This window comes from Tachypleus tridentatus, chromosome 13, assembly GCF_004210375.1.
Source record: "Tachypleus tridentatus isolate NWPU-2018 chromosome 13, ASM421037v1, whole genome shotgun sequence".
Classification (NCBI taxonomy): Eukaryota; Metazoa; Arthropoda; class Merostomata; order Xiphosura; family Limulidae; genus Tachypleus; species Tachypleus tridentatus.
In genome coordinates this window covers 50,172,994-50,191,741 of record NC_134837.1, presented here as the reverse complement: position 1 = coordinate 50,191,741, position 18,748 = coordinate 50,172,994, and the positions used below count along the sequence as shown (strand labels likewise).

The following is an 18,748-nucleotide window of genomic DNA, read 5'->3' as shown; positions in this document are numbered from 1 at the left end:
ACGTCTATTAATCCCTATGTCTCAGCGATAAGCTTTACCACTTACAAAAATGCAAGAATTGATGTCTGTGATGGGCCTACTCCATTGTTTAGCTTTATGATACTCAACAAACAAATATATAGTAGTCTATCATTTATGAAACAACATAATTAAAAAATATTATGTTAAGGCCTAAAAATTTCTTAATCGTGATTAAACCCATTGTGGAAAAAGTTCAGTTTATTCAGGGGAAAGGATTTTATAAAAATAAAAAATGATAAGCAGATAGGAAGTTTAGGTCTCTAACATGGCAATTTGAAACTGTTACTATAACCGTATGGAAAGTGATTTGCAAATGTAGTGAACATGTCTTTAAAGGATATCGTCATAGTGATTATAAACAGATAGTTGATATTTTGTCCGTTACAGTAAGATAAAGTACGCACAAACATAAGGACAACAAAGGACCTCTTGATGACGAGAAACCCGTTTGAAGTAAAAATGTATTCTCAAGACGGTTGGTATGGGTATTAAAACTTTAATTACAGTAGAGTACAGAAACTACGTTGCGACCTTAGGTCGTCTTTAGATTAGTTCAAGGGACCTCTTAGTCCATCTAAGTCTTTCCATACACTAAAGTAAGAATAAAGCAATGAAATCAGTACCTTATCATTCAAATATTTGTCTGCCTTCTCTTAAACTTCTTTAAATTAGCCGCGTCCATCACGTCTGAAAACACACGTTCCAATTCCAAAAGCTAATCATCCCTGATAGGAAAATAAAACTGTCTTAACTGAAGATGACATTTATCTTGATAAATTTATATTAAGTACGAAGAAAGACGATACATTAGAATTTTAATCTTAGCGCCATAATCCCTTTTAATTATTCGTTGTTTTTTCGAAATTGCATTATATTGCTTTTCAATATTATATTATAGACTAGCTGGAGTACACGTCACTTCGACAGATGAATTAAACACTTATTTGTAACAAAAGATAATAAACTGTGCTTTTTATAATTTTTTAACATAATAAACACTAAAATCGCAATACAAATATACAAAGGTAATAATAGTGAATTTCATGCAAAGCTACTCGAAGAAAATCTATGCTAGCCGTCCCTAATTTAGCAGTGTAAGACTAGAGGGAAGGCAACTAGTCATCACCACCCACCGCCAACTCTTTTATCAACGAATAGTGGAATTGACTGTCACATTATAACACCTCCACGGCTGAAATGACGGGCACGTTTGGTGTGACGGGGATTCGAACCCTCGACCCTCAGATTACGAGTCGAGTGCCTTAACCACCTGGCCATGCCAGGCTCTTAAACAATTTGACAAACACATTCATTAAGAATAAATAAGTTATTTTCTCCAAGAAATGCTTAAGGTAGTTTTTCAAAATAGAATGCTTTGTACGGAAGAAATTTCTTTGTGAAGGCTAAGTAGGAAGAGGTAAGTTTGTCGGCCCTGTTTAGTGGGCAGAGAATAAGATTACGTTACAAAAAAGGTACAAAACTACCAAACACGGTGAAAAGATCAAAAAGGTGTTTACACAATAGACAGAAGAAGTAAATCCGTTAGCATCATGATTAACAACAATGTCTAGAAAGGATTGTTTTTGTTTGTTTTGGAATTTCGCGCAAAGGAACACAAGGGCTATTTGCGCTAGCCGTCTCTAATTTAGCAGTGTAAGACTAGAGGGAAGGCAGCTAGTCTTCACCACCCACCGCCACCTCTTGGGCTACTCATTTATCAACGAATAGTGGGATTGACCGTCAAATTATAACGCCTCCACGGCTGAAAGGAGAGCATTTTTGGTGCGACGGGAAGTCGAACCCGCGACACCCAGATTATGAGTCGAGCGCCTTAACTACCTATTCGTGCTGTGCTAGGAATATTCTTATTACATTACGTGTTATAATTTGTCTCGAATGAGTCTCTGATTTGTAATGTGACATACGTTACGTATTACGATTTCAAATAACTGGAAATTTAAATTTAGCAGCTATTTGAATTTCGATATGTATCACATCTGTGATATTTTCCAACAAAACTGATACGTACAATTGTCTTTCTTAACACAAATATATTTAATATACAAATAAAATATGATAAACAATATATTAACGGTTGTTACTAATAGTTATTACAAATAATTATTTATATACAACAGTTTTACAAACTTACAGACAATACCGAGTCTTACATCCGGTCTAGAATTGAATATTTATCGACGATCCAGGTCTATGACGAGCAAATTATATTGTTACACCTCGCTTAAGCTAACGGGCTCCGTTGGCCTTACGCCGATTACACGCTCACCCCTTATCGAAAAAGATATTTAATATCGTCGTAGAAATACTAACGTCCGAAGTTATTCACTGAAGTTGAGCGGTTTATGTTCGAAATCTATGTACGTTCCTGGTTAAATTCTGTAGTTTTCCGATTATTAAGCGTTAATCAAAGTTATAGCTTCCGAGGCCTATAGCACACTGACTGTAGCTGACTACTAATAATGTTATTGTTTCTTGGAACGTTGGTTTATATAGTTTCAGGAGAGTTTCTAGAAGGTGCAGCAACGTTCGAACTCGCTATCGTTTACGCAAAACTAATATTGTTGATTCTTACTCTCAAGAATCTTCTACAAGTTTAGAAAACAGGCGGGACTTGCATAATACATATCTAACATTTTCCGTCACATGTATAAACAAATATACTGAAACAAACGTAAGTATTACATTAAACGCATAACAGTAAATCAATTACATACTACATTGATAGTTTTCCGAAATTAGATATGAAATTTAGAGAGGAGGGTTCCCCATGACCTTTCTCATGTCAATCTATGTTACTGTGTCAACTTTTGTGTCCATTTATCAATAAATTTGAAACGTATGAGGAACAGATACATACACAGATATTGACATTTATTTATATAGATTATGTTAGTCTGACAGTACGAGGCCCGGCATGGCCAGGTAGGTTAAGGCGTTCGACTCGTAATCTGAGGGTCGCGGGTTCGAATTCCCGTCGCACCAAACATGCTCGCCCTTTCAGCCGTGGGGGCGTTATAATGTGACGGTCAATCCCACTATTTGTTGGTAAAAGAGTAGCCCAAGAATTGGTGGTAGGTGGTGATGACTAGCTGCCTCTCCTCTAGTCTTACACTGCTAAATTTAATTTCGTGCAAAGCTGCACGAGGGCTATCTGCGCTAGCTGTCCCTAATTTAGCAGTGTAAGACTAGAGGGAAAGCAGCTAATCATCACCATCCACCACCAACTCTTGGGCTGTTTTTTCACCAACGATTAGTGGAATTTACGGTCACAATAATAACGCCCCCGACGGCTGAAAGAGTGAGCATGTTTGGTGCGATTGGGATTCGAGCTCGCGACCTCAGATTACGAGTCGAGCGCCCCCTAATCACCTGATCGTGCTGGGCCTAGCTGTATGAGAATAAAAAATCAGGTAAACAAAGCAAAACAAGATACAGGTGAAAAAAAAAACAAAAACAAGTTGAATACATTTTCGAGGTTCCATGGTAGCTCAGCGATAAGTGTACGGACTCACACTGTTAAAATTCATGGTCCAAACCCCACTATTGGTTTGAGCACAGATCGCAAGCACACTGTGTAACTTCGAACTAACACAACAACGCTAAATGAATTTAGTTGCTCTAACTTGATTATACACGTACTTTCTCTGTAAAGTTATTAGAGACGCACAAGGTCGATTTTATGTGACGTCATAAGCTAAAAGGAGGATGAGTTAGTTTAGTATCCAGTGTATTAAAGATATGCACAATCAAAGCTTTATGTGACATTCCAAGCTAAAAGACGGATGAATAAGTTTGTTATTCTGAGAATTAAAAATGCTCAAAATCTAGTATCTATTCTTTCTTTCCCTCAAAAGGAGTAAAAATATTAAAAACATAATCAACGAGGAGATTTTTACTCTTTTGCTGAGATACATGAAACGTTCAAAATTCGTCGTCCGTAAACTCAGAACTGTAGACCTGAAAATCTACAATATATTCACTGTCCAATCAGCAGTTTCTCCTGCTAGGTCTCAGAGGCCATGAGGTTAACATTATTATCATTGAATGCTGTTGACAGAACACTATTTTTTTGCGCAATCATTATTATTTCCCTAGTGAATCTCCAGTTAACTGGTTGTCTCTCGTGTAAATAATGTTACATTTAAGTAAGAATCTGATGTTTACAAAAAAGAAAAGAAAAAGAAAAAGAGAGGGTGAATTCTACTAATGACGTCACGGACGCTGAGCAACTGTCCTCTTATTTTTTATATGGCGTGGTTAGCGTACTCGGTATATATATCAAAAGTCCATGGTTCGCGATCTGTTGCCAGGTGGTTAGGGCGCTTGACTCGCAATCTTAGGGTCGCGGGTTCGAATTCCTCACCTACTAAACATGCTCATCCTTTCATTTGTGGGGGCTTTATAATGTGGCGGCCAGTTTCACTAGTAGTTGGTAAAAGCATTAGTGGTGGGTGGTGATGACTAGTTGCCTTCCCTCTAGTCTTATACTGTTAAATTAGTGACGGCTAGCGCAGATAACTCTTGTGTAGCTTTTCGCGAAATTCAAAATCAAAAAATGAAAAACAAGTTTTACACTTTTTAGCCTTGGGGCGCATTATAAGAGTGGTGATCCAATCCTTGGGGCGCATTATAAGAGTGGTGATCCAATCCTTGGGGCGCATTATAAGAGTGGTGATCCAATTCTACTATTCCCTTCAGCCAAGAGCAACCCAAAAGTTCATAGTGGATAATAAAGCCTTGCAGCTTTCCTTCTAGTCTATCAGCTGTGAAGGCTAAATACAAATAGTCCTTGTGTAGTTTTGGGCGAATAATATGAATCCGATACCAAATTGTTTGTAGCAAAACACAAGTCTACATCATGGGCTGTCTGTGCTTTGTCCAAAACGGGTACCAAAATGTGGTTTGTGGCGTTGTAAGATATATTTTTGTGCCACAGGAGGGGGGAGGGCAGATAAACAATTAAGAAATTCTGCACTATGAAACTGGATAAAAGAAATGGTTAAAGATTTTTGTAATGTTAGTGAACACTAGTTAATTGGTTTATCCTGTTGTCGTCCTCTATCTTTCCAGAGCGGGTTTGCGATGTTATTAAACTATTTAAATTACTCCGATTTTTTTCTGTAGGTAAGGGGCAAAGATATATGGGTGACATTTCCGTAACCAGGGCCATTACTCTGCCGAGGTTGAGAAACTTGAGTTTCAACTTATAACTTTCAATTATATCTATGTGTGTTGTTTGAGTGAAGAAATGAAGGAAGCCAAGAAAAACAACTGAGGACACGACCTCGGAGTGCCCTTAACCAGTTACTGTCACGATCAACAACATTTTTGCCATCTATTAAAAAAAAAAAAAAAGTTGCATAGGTGTTATACGATAGCACGTGTTTATTCTGTATTTCTGGTTTAGCACCAGGGTCAAAGAACGCACAACAGCGGATTTTTCTTCAGAGAATGAAAAGTCGGCTCGTCTGATCTCAGCTCTTTCATCAATTAGAAACTCCCAAGGGACGTGCCGCCCATAGAACAACTTCGAGAAGGCTTGAGGCAATGGTGAATTTATCTGAAAAACTATTATGATAAATCTATGTGCGATCTACTGACGAGAGTAGCACTTAGGGAGGTTTCAGCAGAGTTGGATATGCCGTTTTCTACTTCACCAAGTCAAATCCCTATACAGTAATCGGTGCATTCAGATTTCTGATATGTGAGAGAAAATTATCCCTTAGGAGAGACTTTTGGAACTAAATTCTTTGTAATTATATATCATCTTCTCAGAAACCCTGTACAACTGCTCTATAAATGTGGGAGATACTTTCTGTTCTACCATAAGTTCAAAACCCTAACGCTTTTTTTATTAGTTAACACTAATACAGTAGTGTTAGGCCTGCTATCTAATTAACGAGTCGTCCTTAAAATAGCATGACCTACGTACCTAATTGTACGAGTCGTCAGTAAATAACGTAAAAGTGTGTTTCATATGTTATATCTTTCTTTAGCTTTCTGCTGAAATTTGTGTGTCATTACTATTTATATAATCATTTCTTTGTTAACAAAAATAGCGGTTCACTCTTCAATCAACTTGTTATAACATACTTAAATACGTTTCTTAGAGTAAAAGATGTAACTTTCAAGTGTAAAATGCTATAATTCAAATTCGGCATTATACTTTCGAAGTTCACTTTTTTATTCTTATTCAGAAAGATGTCATTACTTAAGTAAATAATAACTTCAGATAATACGTGGTAAACTCAGAAAATCCATGAAAATCATTAAAAACCAAAAGTAATAATTATGTTGTCAACGTTTCGACCAAACAAATATTTGGCCGAAACAATGACCACAATTATTTTTCATTTGCAGCCTTTTTTTTATTTCTCTCTTCTTATGTAAGCGTCCTGAAGGCTCAGCGAATAGTCTGAGGGTTTACAACGCTTAAAGTCGGTTTTCGATACCGATGGTGGACAACGCACAAAGACTCCGTTGAATACTTTTGCTCGTAACAACATGTAAACAAATTATTTCTAGAACATTAGATTTGCATTATTGTAGGGATTCCATTTGTTCTGTTTAGTTGAACATCTCGTAGTTTCCATCGTGGTAATCTTTCTTTATTATTATTATTTTCTCGGGTTAGTGTCGCATCTCACTACCCTCGAAAAAAGTTGGCGCGCTTAATGTTGAGTGAATGCTTTCACTTTAGTCCATCACTACAAGATTAGGGACGGCTAGAACAGGTAGCCCTTGAGTAGCCTTGCGTGAAACTCAACAAGTAACATCTACTGTTCTAGAGAATTTTCGTGATTTCCCCTCGTTCGGCGCTCGACTCGTAATCTGAGGGTCGCGGGTTCGAATTCCTGTCACTTCAAACATGCTCGCCCCTTTAGCCGTGGACGCGTTATAATGTGACGGTCAATCTCACTATTCATTGTTAAAAGAGTAGCCTAAGAGTTGACGCTGGGTGGTAACAACTATCTGCCTTCCCTCTGGTCTTATGCTGCTAAATTAGGAACGGCTGTCGCAGATAGCTCTTGTGTAGCTTTTCGCGAACTTCAAAAACAAAATAAACAAAACAAAGAGATGTGGTATACATCATAACGGTAAGTTTGTAGGTATAATAACGTTGAGTGATGAGGGACATATATATATATATGGTAATGGCAGGTTTTTCGTAGACAGATGTATATGTATGGCAATGATAGGTTATTGGTAAATATAAAAATGAAAGGGAGATGGGGAATATACATAGCAATGGCAGTTACTGTAAAAAGTGATAGAATATAAATTAGAATCACTACTGCGATATATAGGATGTTATACATAGTTTTTGAATAATCAGTGGTGAAACTATGTTTATGGTTAAGGAGGCTGAAATGTTTTAAAAGCTTTAAAGTAAAGTCTAGCATTCTCAAATAAAATGTTCTAGATTCACACGTACAGCAAGTAATCTGCACACGTAGCTTACACAAGTGTAATTTAAATTCAAAAATAACTGCTTACGAAACTTGATAAAATTTTATTTAAATAAACTTCCTAATCTAGAGCATGCAAAAGATTTTTTTGTAAGTAACAAATTATGACAACTAAGCACTGGTGTTTGAAAATAAATTTTAATGTTTTCTTAACTACTTCTTTATGCGCCATTCTATTTGAGAGAAAAGCTGAACTTGCTATTGAGAGTAGATCACGAACCTTTTGGTACAGAGTTTTATATTGGATATTCTAATCATTATAAAACAATCGTAGTAAGGATTATTTGATAGGAAGTGTTATAAGAATTTTACTTTTGAAATGGCGTTTTGGACTGGACGATTTAACCAATCTGAAGCAATCATAGTAAAAGTTATTTCAGTGACTTTGAAGACATGTTTTTTAGAAAGAATTCGATAAACTTCATATTGTAATGTTGAAAATGTTCAGCTGCACAGCTTTAACACTATTTAATCAGAGTAGAGTTACCTCCACAGATATCCCCATTTCATTCTGTGTCACAAAAGACTAAATGTTATTAACTCGGTGGAGAATGTACTCAAGAATATGAGGTATATTTTACTATGTAAGGAAGTTTTTCAAGATTGAACAAGTAAATTCTAGAAGCACGCGAAACCAGAGTTTCAAGAGCCAACTTTAGATTTAATTCGAAACGAGACACGTGGTTTAATGTAGTTTTCAGGCCTGTCGTGATCTTGCCCCAGTTTATTAAATATAATTAGATAACCAATCGCTTAATAAGCATTTCCTGTCCCTCCTAATCTTGTGCTAGAAACCACTCAAAGGCACGCTTGGATCTGTCACATAGTTTACAGAAATCATACGTACTTGTAACGCGTAAAGTTTCCATATTAACACACCTGACGATTTACACAATAATATGTCAACCCTTTTGCACTAAAAACGGACAATCAGTTTCGACATTTTAACGAGAAGGTGATTTTGCTGCTCCACCGTTTGGTTGATAGGGGATGACGTTAAGTGATGCGTGCGAACGTGAACGTGTCTCGTTACACGTCACCGAATTCGATAACGTGTTGTAGCTCTATTAAGATCGTTTATCATATAAATTAGGTATTATTTGTCACGATTTTATCTGTACGTTTGGAAATTACCAATTTGATTACTAAGAGCATACTTAAAAATAGAGAACACGCTATTCTCCCGATTAAAAAGACAACAAATGAAACTCTGTGAAGACAACTGTAATTAGGCAGGCATTATAAACATTGTTAAGTCTCAACGACATCATTAGCTCCTAGCGAAGAAGCGGAAGAGCTCTGTGTTACGTCTTTATTGTTATTAGTAGAAGCCGATCATGCGCAATAGGTTTATTCTTGCAAACTCTAGTCATCAGTCAGCAGGTTAGTGGATTTCTCTCCACTTTTTCATCTTCCATTATGATACTGTTCCAGCTCCATCTTAGTCCATTATTTACTACTTCCCACTTTTTCTCTACCTGCTCTTTTATCCCCTACCATCCACATACGTTTATCTGAGATTTCCAGCTCTTAAGATATGTTTACCTTTCCTTTTCTGATGATAACAATTATTTTCCGTTGCATCCTTGTGTTGTTTTGTTTCCATAACTACATCATTCCTTAGTTTCCACGTTCAGCTGGTTATCATCACTCTTCTAATCCATCACCAATATGAAAACTTCTAGTGTTTTGTTTTAAGTATATTTGTGTAATGTTTATATCTCTGACTCATATAAGAAAGTGGACCATGAATAGCACTTTATAATTATGATTATGATTTTTTAGCAATTTTGCTGTAAGCGTCCTTCTCTGACTTTCTGTGTTCTGTGGGTAGATACCTTAAACAAATAAATAAACCGATCTATCTAAAATATTTTCGTTCACTTCACATTTCTTCCACTTGTGATTTGTTCCTTACTTTCGAGATTTTTTTCCTTTAATATAATATTTTTAGGCACTATGTCAATTTTTTGTGTTTTACCTTATCGAACGCCTTTTCATAGTCTATAAAATATATGTATGCATTTCGAGTTATTTGAATTTGCCTTTCATAGACATACCTTTTAACTTACCCACTGTTTTTTGTGTCAATTTTTGAACCCATGCTGGTATTCTCCTGTGTTGTAATATATCATTTTTCAACTGTTTTTCAAGAATGATTCGTATCGAAAGCTTTGTAATTTACCTCATGACACTAGATATTAGGATTGTTTGTTGGTTTTTTTTTTTGTGGAAAGTGTGTGTGTTTTTCTTACAGCAAAGACACATCGGGCTATCTGCTCCGCCTACCGAGGGGAATCGAACCCCTGATTTTAGCATTGTAAATCTGTAGACATGCCGCTGTACCACGGGGATAGGTAGTATATATCCAGTGTTATAAATAATATTGTAATTTTATCATTTCCGCTCTCATCAAGTGCTTTTCCCTGATTATTATTTTGTTTGCTGTTGCTTTTCCATTTTACATCCTGTATATTGCATTCCTTACTTCCATCTTGTTCTGTTTTTCTTTTGTTTTTTGGCTTTTTTCTCGGTAGTCCTCATACATTTCTTGGATAAAGGAATTCCACTGTTTTTTGATATACTTGATGTCAAATAACACGTCACTTATTTTTTTCACTCTTCTTGTTATCTCTTTTACCTTCTTGTGTATTCTTTTGCTTTTGCCCTATTTACTCAGTTTTTCAGTTTCAGCCAGTTCAGGTTCCATTATATCTCTTCCACCTTCCATACATCCCTGTTGTGTATTATTGTGTGTCTCATGAATATTTCTCTTCCTTTCTTTTCACCTTTTTCCTTCTTTCATCATTTGTTAGAATGTCCTCCGTTAAACGTGATCATTTCTTCTTCTTACCCACTGTATCATCGGCTGCCCTTTTGAAACACGTCACGATGTTACACTGTTAAATGTGTTTTCATTGTTTTCCTCTTCATCAAAGGTATTATCTTCTGCCTGTCATATCGTAGGCGTTCAAAATACTTCTTAATTTTGATGTTAAACCTCTGTACAGCTTATGGATGTTTAAGTTGGAATACATTTAGTAAACTGACATTCTTGTTAATGTTTTTCCTGATGACTATTTTTATTTCTATATTTGACATCACTAGTTTATGGTCACTCTTACAGTTAGCACCTGGTAAGTTATTATGCTCAAGATAGAATTTCTGTCATTTTATGAAGTTGTCTCTGTGATACCTGGTGCATTCAATGGGCTTTTTCAAATTAAAAAGTCTTGCTTGGTGTTACTTGAATAATTTGTTCATTCATGGTCAAATTGTTTCTTTCACAGAACTGGGTTATACCTTTACCTCTTTTGTTTGCAGCGATGTCAGCATGTTTCTCATTTCCTTACTATTGCGTCCATATCTCCCATCACTACTAATATTTCATCTGATTTGACTTGTTTCGTACTCCTTGTAAAAAATCTTTATAAAAGCTTTCCACTTCTTCGTATATGTGGCGTGATGTTGAAGCATAAAACTGAATCAAATAAATGCACTTAAGCTGAGCCACCACTCCATCATTATAACTTTATCCGATGCTGGTCATTGCCAGTTTCAATTTGCAGCTGTTTTATGAATTATAATAACAACATTTTTGGTGTTACTGCCTCCACCTGAATAAATCGCCAGATAATCTCCTGCTTCAAACAGATCCGAATCCATTTAGTTAACCCTACTTATGCCAAAAATGTTCATCCTCAAATTTTTAGCTTCAGTTGTTACCTTTCTGTTACAATGTCTTTACATTCCATGTTTCAGCAATTAGAACCTTATTTCGGGTTTTAGCTTGATATTATATAAACATAAAACATCACGACCTTTTGAGTCAGTATCTTCATACTCTTCAACTAACTTCCCCTCGCTCATAAGTTATCTTTCCTGTTAGTACTTGCAACAAGACTCACCCCAAAGATCTATATTTCTTCTTTCGGTATTCCAGAATGTGAATGATATTTGATAGTCTTGGGAACATACGTGCTACAGCTACAAGGCTTCTTATACAGTGATTGGCCTAATCTAACTACACACCACTGTAAGCCCCATTCGTGCCACACATCCTGTTGTCTTGTTACTGTCGCCAGATTGACTAGTCTTCAGTTACTCCACCAGTCAACTCTTCGTTTACTTAGGAGTGCTAAAGCTCACCTGATATCCTTCTACCTAGTTTTACACGTTAGCCGAAGCGTGGAACCGGGGTGTGACCACTGATGTGTACTATCGCTTACATAAGATCACAAGGGAGATCTGAATGTTCGTGAAGAATCAACGTTCACAGAACACAACATGAACCTAGTTATTAAAAACAGTTAAAAATTCAGATTACGACTGTTTTTTTCAAGTGTTATACTTTTGTTTTAAAACATAACTGAAAGTAGTTTGATTTCCTTTGAGACATTGCGCCTTGGACTCCTTATAATATTAGCGTTTCGTAGCGCTCTCTCTTTTTTCATTTTTATTTCAATGGTTTCTTTTTCTCTTTCCACCTAGTGATTAGGGCGCTCGACACTCAAACTGCGGATGGCTCCCAACATTCTCATCCTTTCAGCAGCCAGGTGGTTAGGGCGCTCTTTTCGCTAACTGAGGGTCGTAACTTCGAATCCCCGTCACACCAAACATGCTCGCCGTTTCAGTCGTGCGGGTGTCATAATGTGATGAGCAGTACTCTATTCGTTGGAAAACGAGTAGTCCAAGAGTTGGCGGTGTGTGATATTGAGTAACTTTCTTCCCTCGACCTTTTCACTGCTAAATTAGAAACGGCTAACGCAGATAGCCCTTGTGTAGCTTTTCGCGAAATTCAAAACAAATTCAAACCCTTTCAGAGTTATAATGTGACGAGTATGTGTGTTTCTGTGTTTTCTTATAGCAAAGCCACATTTGGCTATCTGCTGAATCCATCGAGGAGGATCTAGCTTCTAATTTTAGTGTTGTAAATCCGAATACTTACAGCTATACCAGCGGTGGACTAATGTAACGATCAAGAAGCAGCCAAGAGTTAGCGGTTAGTGTTGTCAACCAATTGCTTTCCATGTGGTCATCATCAACTCCAAAGTAAGGACGGCGACAGTTGGTCTTTGTAGTTTTCTCATGACCAAACAAACTAAGTAAAATACGTTTGAAGGAAGTATTACATCTATTAGTAACCTTTCAAATCATAGATATATATAAACAAAAAAGATTACACGTAAGTACGATGTGACTTAAGAAATAAGAAAATGACTGAGAACGTTTCCTAAAGGATTTGACTCATGTTTAGAATTAAACACAATGATATAGAATGGGCTATTTGTGCTTTTCCCACCACGGGTTTCGAAACTCGGTTTTTAGAGGCGTAAGTCCGCAGATATACCACTGAGCCATTGGGGAAGCTTTCTAAAGGGAGAAGTAGGTTCACCCATGTAAACTAGTTTTCATTTAGATGAAACAGCAATAAATAGAAACTAGTAATTTTTTTAAATATCCGAGTTGTAATGAGCGGTTTGTTTCGTTTTTATTTCCTGCCTATGTTTGGAAAGCGGATGTATTTAGATTTCCAGAAATTATGTATGGTTCTTTACAGAACATTAATGTGTATAATTACAAAACTCGTAGAGGGCGATGTCCTGTTTTATACTGACTCCAGAGTGGCACACGTCATCCCTCTACTAAAAAACAATTGGCCAATATGAAGAGGAAGTTATTTAAAATGTAGGAGGACACATTTGTACTCACATCAAATGAGTGTATATATTTTCTCTTTCATCAGAGGGCACTCGTTATGCTATTAGGTTGAAGAATTGTCTATTCCTTTTAAATTAAATTTGTTTTTATAATTTAAAGCTTAACTAACAAACCGGTAGAGCTTTGAGTAGAAAAGATGAAAGGGTTGTGAGTAGATGGTGATGAAACCAAATGTGTTCACAACTTTTTTTTGTTAAACCACAAATGCTCTTGATTTTGCACCCTGTGACTCAGGGGTAAGACTATGGGCATATAACGATAAAACGTGGGTTTCGATACCCATAGTTGGCACGTTACCGGTAGTCTGTTGTGTGGGTTTGTGCTTAACGATAACAACTTAAGAAAACTGTATTTTCGTAGCATACTATCACAATATAATCATTAGCCTTCACCTTTCTTGCAATTTTGCATGGTAATAACACAGTTTTAGCCCTTAATTTTTGCAGCTGATTATGTGATACTTCCAAACTACTTTATTTTTATTCTCATTACCAAACTGCCTATCATCACAAAGGAAGTCTTCTTTCATGTTAGCTAGTATATTACTACATGTTTTTTATGGGACAATTTTATTAAAATTTTCAGTTCTTATAACAGATGTGCAAAGTTTCTGGTTGCGTGCAGCTGGTATAAAAATAAACTGATTAATACAGTATTACATCACATGATCTTAGTAATTTTTTTTTCACAAGAGAAATTGCCTTTTAGGTTCTTGATTTGCAACAGTGGAAATAACGAGATGAACCAGTAATTTTCCTCAATATTCCATAAGTATACATTTATTCAATACGTAAAACACAGAGCCTTGGAAACTTTCCTATATTAGAACTGGAACCAGTTTTCTATCTTTTTATTATTTGTTTTTAAAGATAGTGTCTATAAGCATTATGGTGCAGAATAGTTTACATTAAAAACATCTGGGTGATTATCAAGGAACAGTTTGCAAATAAAATTAATATGCGAAAACCAAAGTAAAAATATAAATCCCACAAAGCCTAGCTTTAGATAGCTTTTAATTTTTTAAAAGTTTAACACTATTAAAGTGCTTTACAAGCTTTCATTAACTATATCCAGCACAAATAATGTATGTTGAGTACAGCAACGGCTCCAGGTTTTCTTAATTGGGGTTCGATTTCCTTCGGTGGACTGAGCAGATAGCCCCATGTTGCTTTGCTATAAGAAAACATCTTAATTGGGGAGGATGAAACGTATAATAGAGCTAAATCTAAAACTAAAGTAAGATTAACGTACAGCATTATCTCATAAAACCACTGAAATTTCGGGGGGGGGTTCCCGTTGTCGCCTGTTCTGGTAAGTAAATTACACATATTTAGCTTCCACAGTAGCACAACGGTATGTCTTCGTACTTACAACGCTAGATAGCCCATTAGTGCTTAATTACCAACAAACAAACACAATATTTTATTTTCTTGTTTGTTTTAAGTTCAAAGGTACACAATGGGTTAACTGTGCCTATCCAAATATCGAAATCAAGCCTTCAGATTTATCGCTGATCCACTGGGGGTCATTTTGTGACTCCGAAAAAATGTTATTATAAACTCAGTTTCGACTAAGGTTTGGACGAATGACTCCCATGAGAACAAATTGACATCGAAAATTACTAAAAATACGTTTCATACTTCCACTTGAAATTTTACTTCGATATGAATCTTGTGATTAAAAATTAATGGAGTAAAGACAGTTTCTCACGTTATGAACTACCTCTTCGCTTGTCTACAACAAGTCAGTTGTGTTGAAGTTAAACACATTTACATTTTTCTAATATTTTTGCTAATGATCTGTTATGGTGACCAGATAAACAGGGAGTCCGGTATATTGTCTCCTTGTTTCTTTTTTTTTTATTGTCTCAATGAAACAAAATGAACGAAATTCAAATATTTGATCAAAATCAACTATCTTAGACAGACTTCTCAACAGTGTAGGTTAATATTTCCTTCTTTTGTTTACAAAGTAATCATAATATTATACACCCAAAAGTGTTTTACATTATACAGAATAGGACTTAGATATCCATGAACATTTATTTCACTAAAAGACAGCTGGACACACCAAAATATACACAGATAGAGTTTATCAATAAGTGAAATGTTTTGATAACTCGACTTAAGTTAGAATAAACTCCGTTGGCTTTATTGGTTCTGTGACTCTAGTGTAAACTTTTCTGATGTTCTTAACGATACATTCTGAGTATGTACAGCGATGTAGCACATTGTATACACATTGTTGTAGAATACTCTTCCTACGTACAGGCTTAGAATACCGTTAATACGCATATTGTTGTATAACATTCTTAATATGTACAGGGTTGAAGAATACTTTTAGTACATTAAAGGTTTTAAAATACCCTGAGTGTGTACATGACTGTGGAACACTTTTAATGCATTCAGGGTTTTAGAATACACTGAGTGTGTACAGGGTTGTAGAATACTTTTGATACATGCAAGGATTCAGAGTACATTGAGTGTGAACAAGGTTGTGGAATACTTTTAATACATACAAGGTTGTAGAATACTCCGAGTGTGTTTAGATCTACATAACACTCTTAGTAAATTCAAGGTTGTACAATAATAATGCTGTTAATACTGATATTTAAAAAATAATCAAAACTAATAGAGTCATTTCGTAACTGAATACGAGTGTTTTAGAGCAAACGTTTACGTAAGTTATTTTAAAAAAATAACCAACATCGTTATAGTGATTTTATAACTGAATACGAGTATTTTAAAATACTTTTTATGTGAATTATCAATGTATTGTTTTCAGTTAGAAAACTACGATATTAAAATTTATTTATTAATTTGTTCCAGATAAGGGGATTGAGAAGAATATCTAGAGATAATATGGCAGCTATTCTGCTATGGCCGTGGACCATTTTCTTACTATCTATGGCAGATTTATGTTATTCCAAGTGTCCTGATATATGTCAATGTAACGTCATAAAAACTCGGAAGGTCGTGACTTGTAATCAAGGAGGAATGATGCAAATCCCTATAATGGAAATGGACAGAGACATACAAGTTCTAATCGTGACCGCTTCCAGGGACAATCCCAATAATCTTACCATTGGTCGAATCTTTTTGAACTTCTTTTCTTTAGAAGAAATTCATATCACGCACTCTAATGTTCCAGCTATTGGAGATAGTTCTTTTTGGCCTGGTAACAATCTCCAAATTCTCAACTTGAGTTACAACAACATCACCCAGTTGCACGATACTGATTTTAACGGTTTGAAAAACCTCCGAGTTCTGGACCTCAGTGACAATTTGATTTCTGCGTTTCCTTCTGCTCCTTTTCATTTTCTCTCCAATCTAAAAACCTTGTCATTGGCAAGAAACTCGTTAAAAAGACTTGTACCTCGCTTCTTTTACAAGTTGGAAAATTTGGAACGCCTGGATCTCAGTGGGAATCCGCTTCGGAATGTTGATCCAGAAAACCTGAAGGACCTGAGGCCAATAAAGAGTCTTAGTTTAGCCAGATGTCAGATTGAGCGTCTTCATTCTCTGATTTACCAACAACTGCCCAATCTGGTGGAGCTAGACCTCAGAGATAACTCTTTCAACTATTTCGCTCCAGAAGAATTTCGTCACTTGAAGAAATTGAGTAAGCTTTACCTTGACGGTAACAATTTAAATGTGATCGTCGATATGGCGTTCAGTGGACAAACCTTTGATTATCTTGGTCTTTCTAGAAACAAGATTGTTAGTTTTGATGTGTGTGCATTCTGCAACTCCAGTATTAGAGCGTTGAACGTCTCTGACAATCAGTTTTCGATCCTCATGATTGACACTCTCAAACCAATAATTTTCACCCTACAAACATTGGACATTGGATTTAATAAGATCACCGTGGAAAACATAATGGATGTCCTGGAGCCACTCCACCGTCTCCGTGGAGTTTCACTTAGTGGAATGAAGCTCGCTTCTCTCCCTCCAAGTATATTCGTTTCTAATAGAGACCTGAGATATCTTGATTTGTCCCAGAATTATTTTGCTTCCTTAAGTTTCAAAGCGTTGAGACCAGTGAGCAAGTTGGAAGTATTGGATCTCTCAGGAAATCGATTTCAAAGACTGACGCAGGAAGAGCTGGATCATTTTGCCCTACTTCGTAACCTGAAGAGAATAGTTCTACACTCTAATCCATGGACCTGTACTGAATGCCACATTCTTCCGCTCTTGCATTGGATAGCAGAGACAGCTAACAAGGCCAAAGTGTGCAAGAACTACCATGACTGTATAGTTTGTGATAGTCCAAGAACCTTGGCAGGGCAGAAACTTCCAGCGTTGCGTAGTCGAGATATACCACCATGTGGAGGGCCGTTTAGTCAGTTCCGTATTCTCACTGCCGGTTCTCGTTTAGGAATAATAGTGGCGACGGCCGTCTTCATAATTGTCTTGCTCGTAGGTGTCATCTATGTGGTTCTTTACATGAGACATAGAGCTGTTTACTATACTCACGAGGAGGAACGCTGCAACGAATATGTCGTGTACGAAAGTGCGTTAGAAGCAGATTTGATTGGTGCTTACAGTGACGAAAAAAATCTAGGCTTTGTTGCTACCATAGACACGGGCGACAGTGCAATAGAAGAAAAAAACAAGAACCGTAATAACATTACGTGAAAAATAAAGAATAAACCCGGAGGCTATTAAAAGTAGAATTCTTGTCATGATTTAGAAAGTGCCTTGAGAGAAGAGAAAAGAACAAATAACAAGCCCGAAATACAAAGCAGAGTTTGGCACAAAATCCACGTTGAAAGCCCTTAGAAATACCTTTAAAGAGGACTGATCAACCAAGTTACGACAAACTCTCGAAATATGGGGGAAAATATTTATTTCAAAAATACGAAAACAATTTTGACTAACATCAACATCGTTTGAGTTTAAGTTTCTATTATTATATGCTCATACTATATCCATATGTTCGCGTATACTAAGCCTAATAGACACAGAAAATTAAATGTAACATTTCTCTTCAAATCATTGCCGTAGATAGTTTTCTCTATACAAACTTCTTGTTAACTTTATTGCAAATACAACGATAACAGACATTTCACCCTAATGGACAGTATTATCCAATTATCCATAAAATATCATATATATATTAGGACACATAAGAATGCGGGTTTCTGCTACAGAGTGAGGAGCCACTGTCAAATTTGCTTAATTTTACTCAACACCAGACGAGCCATTGGAAAGGTTTAAATTTATTCTCACTCGTTTCTAGTTTATCACAGTTATGCGTATATTACATTGTTCAGACCACAGAATGTACCCAGGATTTTGTTCGTGGTGAATATGTTGTGAAACACTGGATAATCAAGACTATATTAATAAAACTTGTCTTACTTGTCTGGGGACAGTTGATTTAGCGGATCACTCGGAATATTATGCTTGTGTAACAAACTTCTATAATATCTTAGATGTTCTATTTTTATTTTATTTTTGTTGTTTTTTATTGTTTTGAAAAATCTCGTTCAAATAAACTCGCCTTTGGCTAAA

At 36.1% G+C, this 18,748-nt stretch overlaps 1 protein-coding gene across 2 annotated transcripts in view; it reads left to right on the top strand.

Annotated features, from left to right (window-relative positions):
- LOC143237940 (uncharacterized) overlaps positions 1 to 18,748 on the top strand; it is a 27,038-nt gene extending 8,290 nt beyond the window's left edge. The window contains exons 1-2 of one of the 2 annotated variants that reach the window (XM_076477708.1): positions 12,342 to 12,563; positions 16,061 to 18,748. In XM_076477708.1, coding sequence (XP_076333823.1) covers positions 16,094 to 17,869 — 1,776 coding nt within the window. In that variant the 5' untranslated portion in view covers positions 12,342 to 12,563; positions 16,061 to 16,093 and the 3' untranslated portion in view covers positions 17,870 to 18,748. Of the gene's footprint in view, positions 1 to 12,341; positions 12,564 to 16,060 lie in introns of those variants that run through there. The other variant, XM_076477707.1, reaches the window with a different exon arrangement.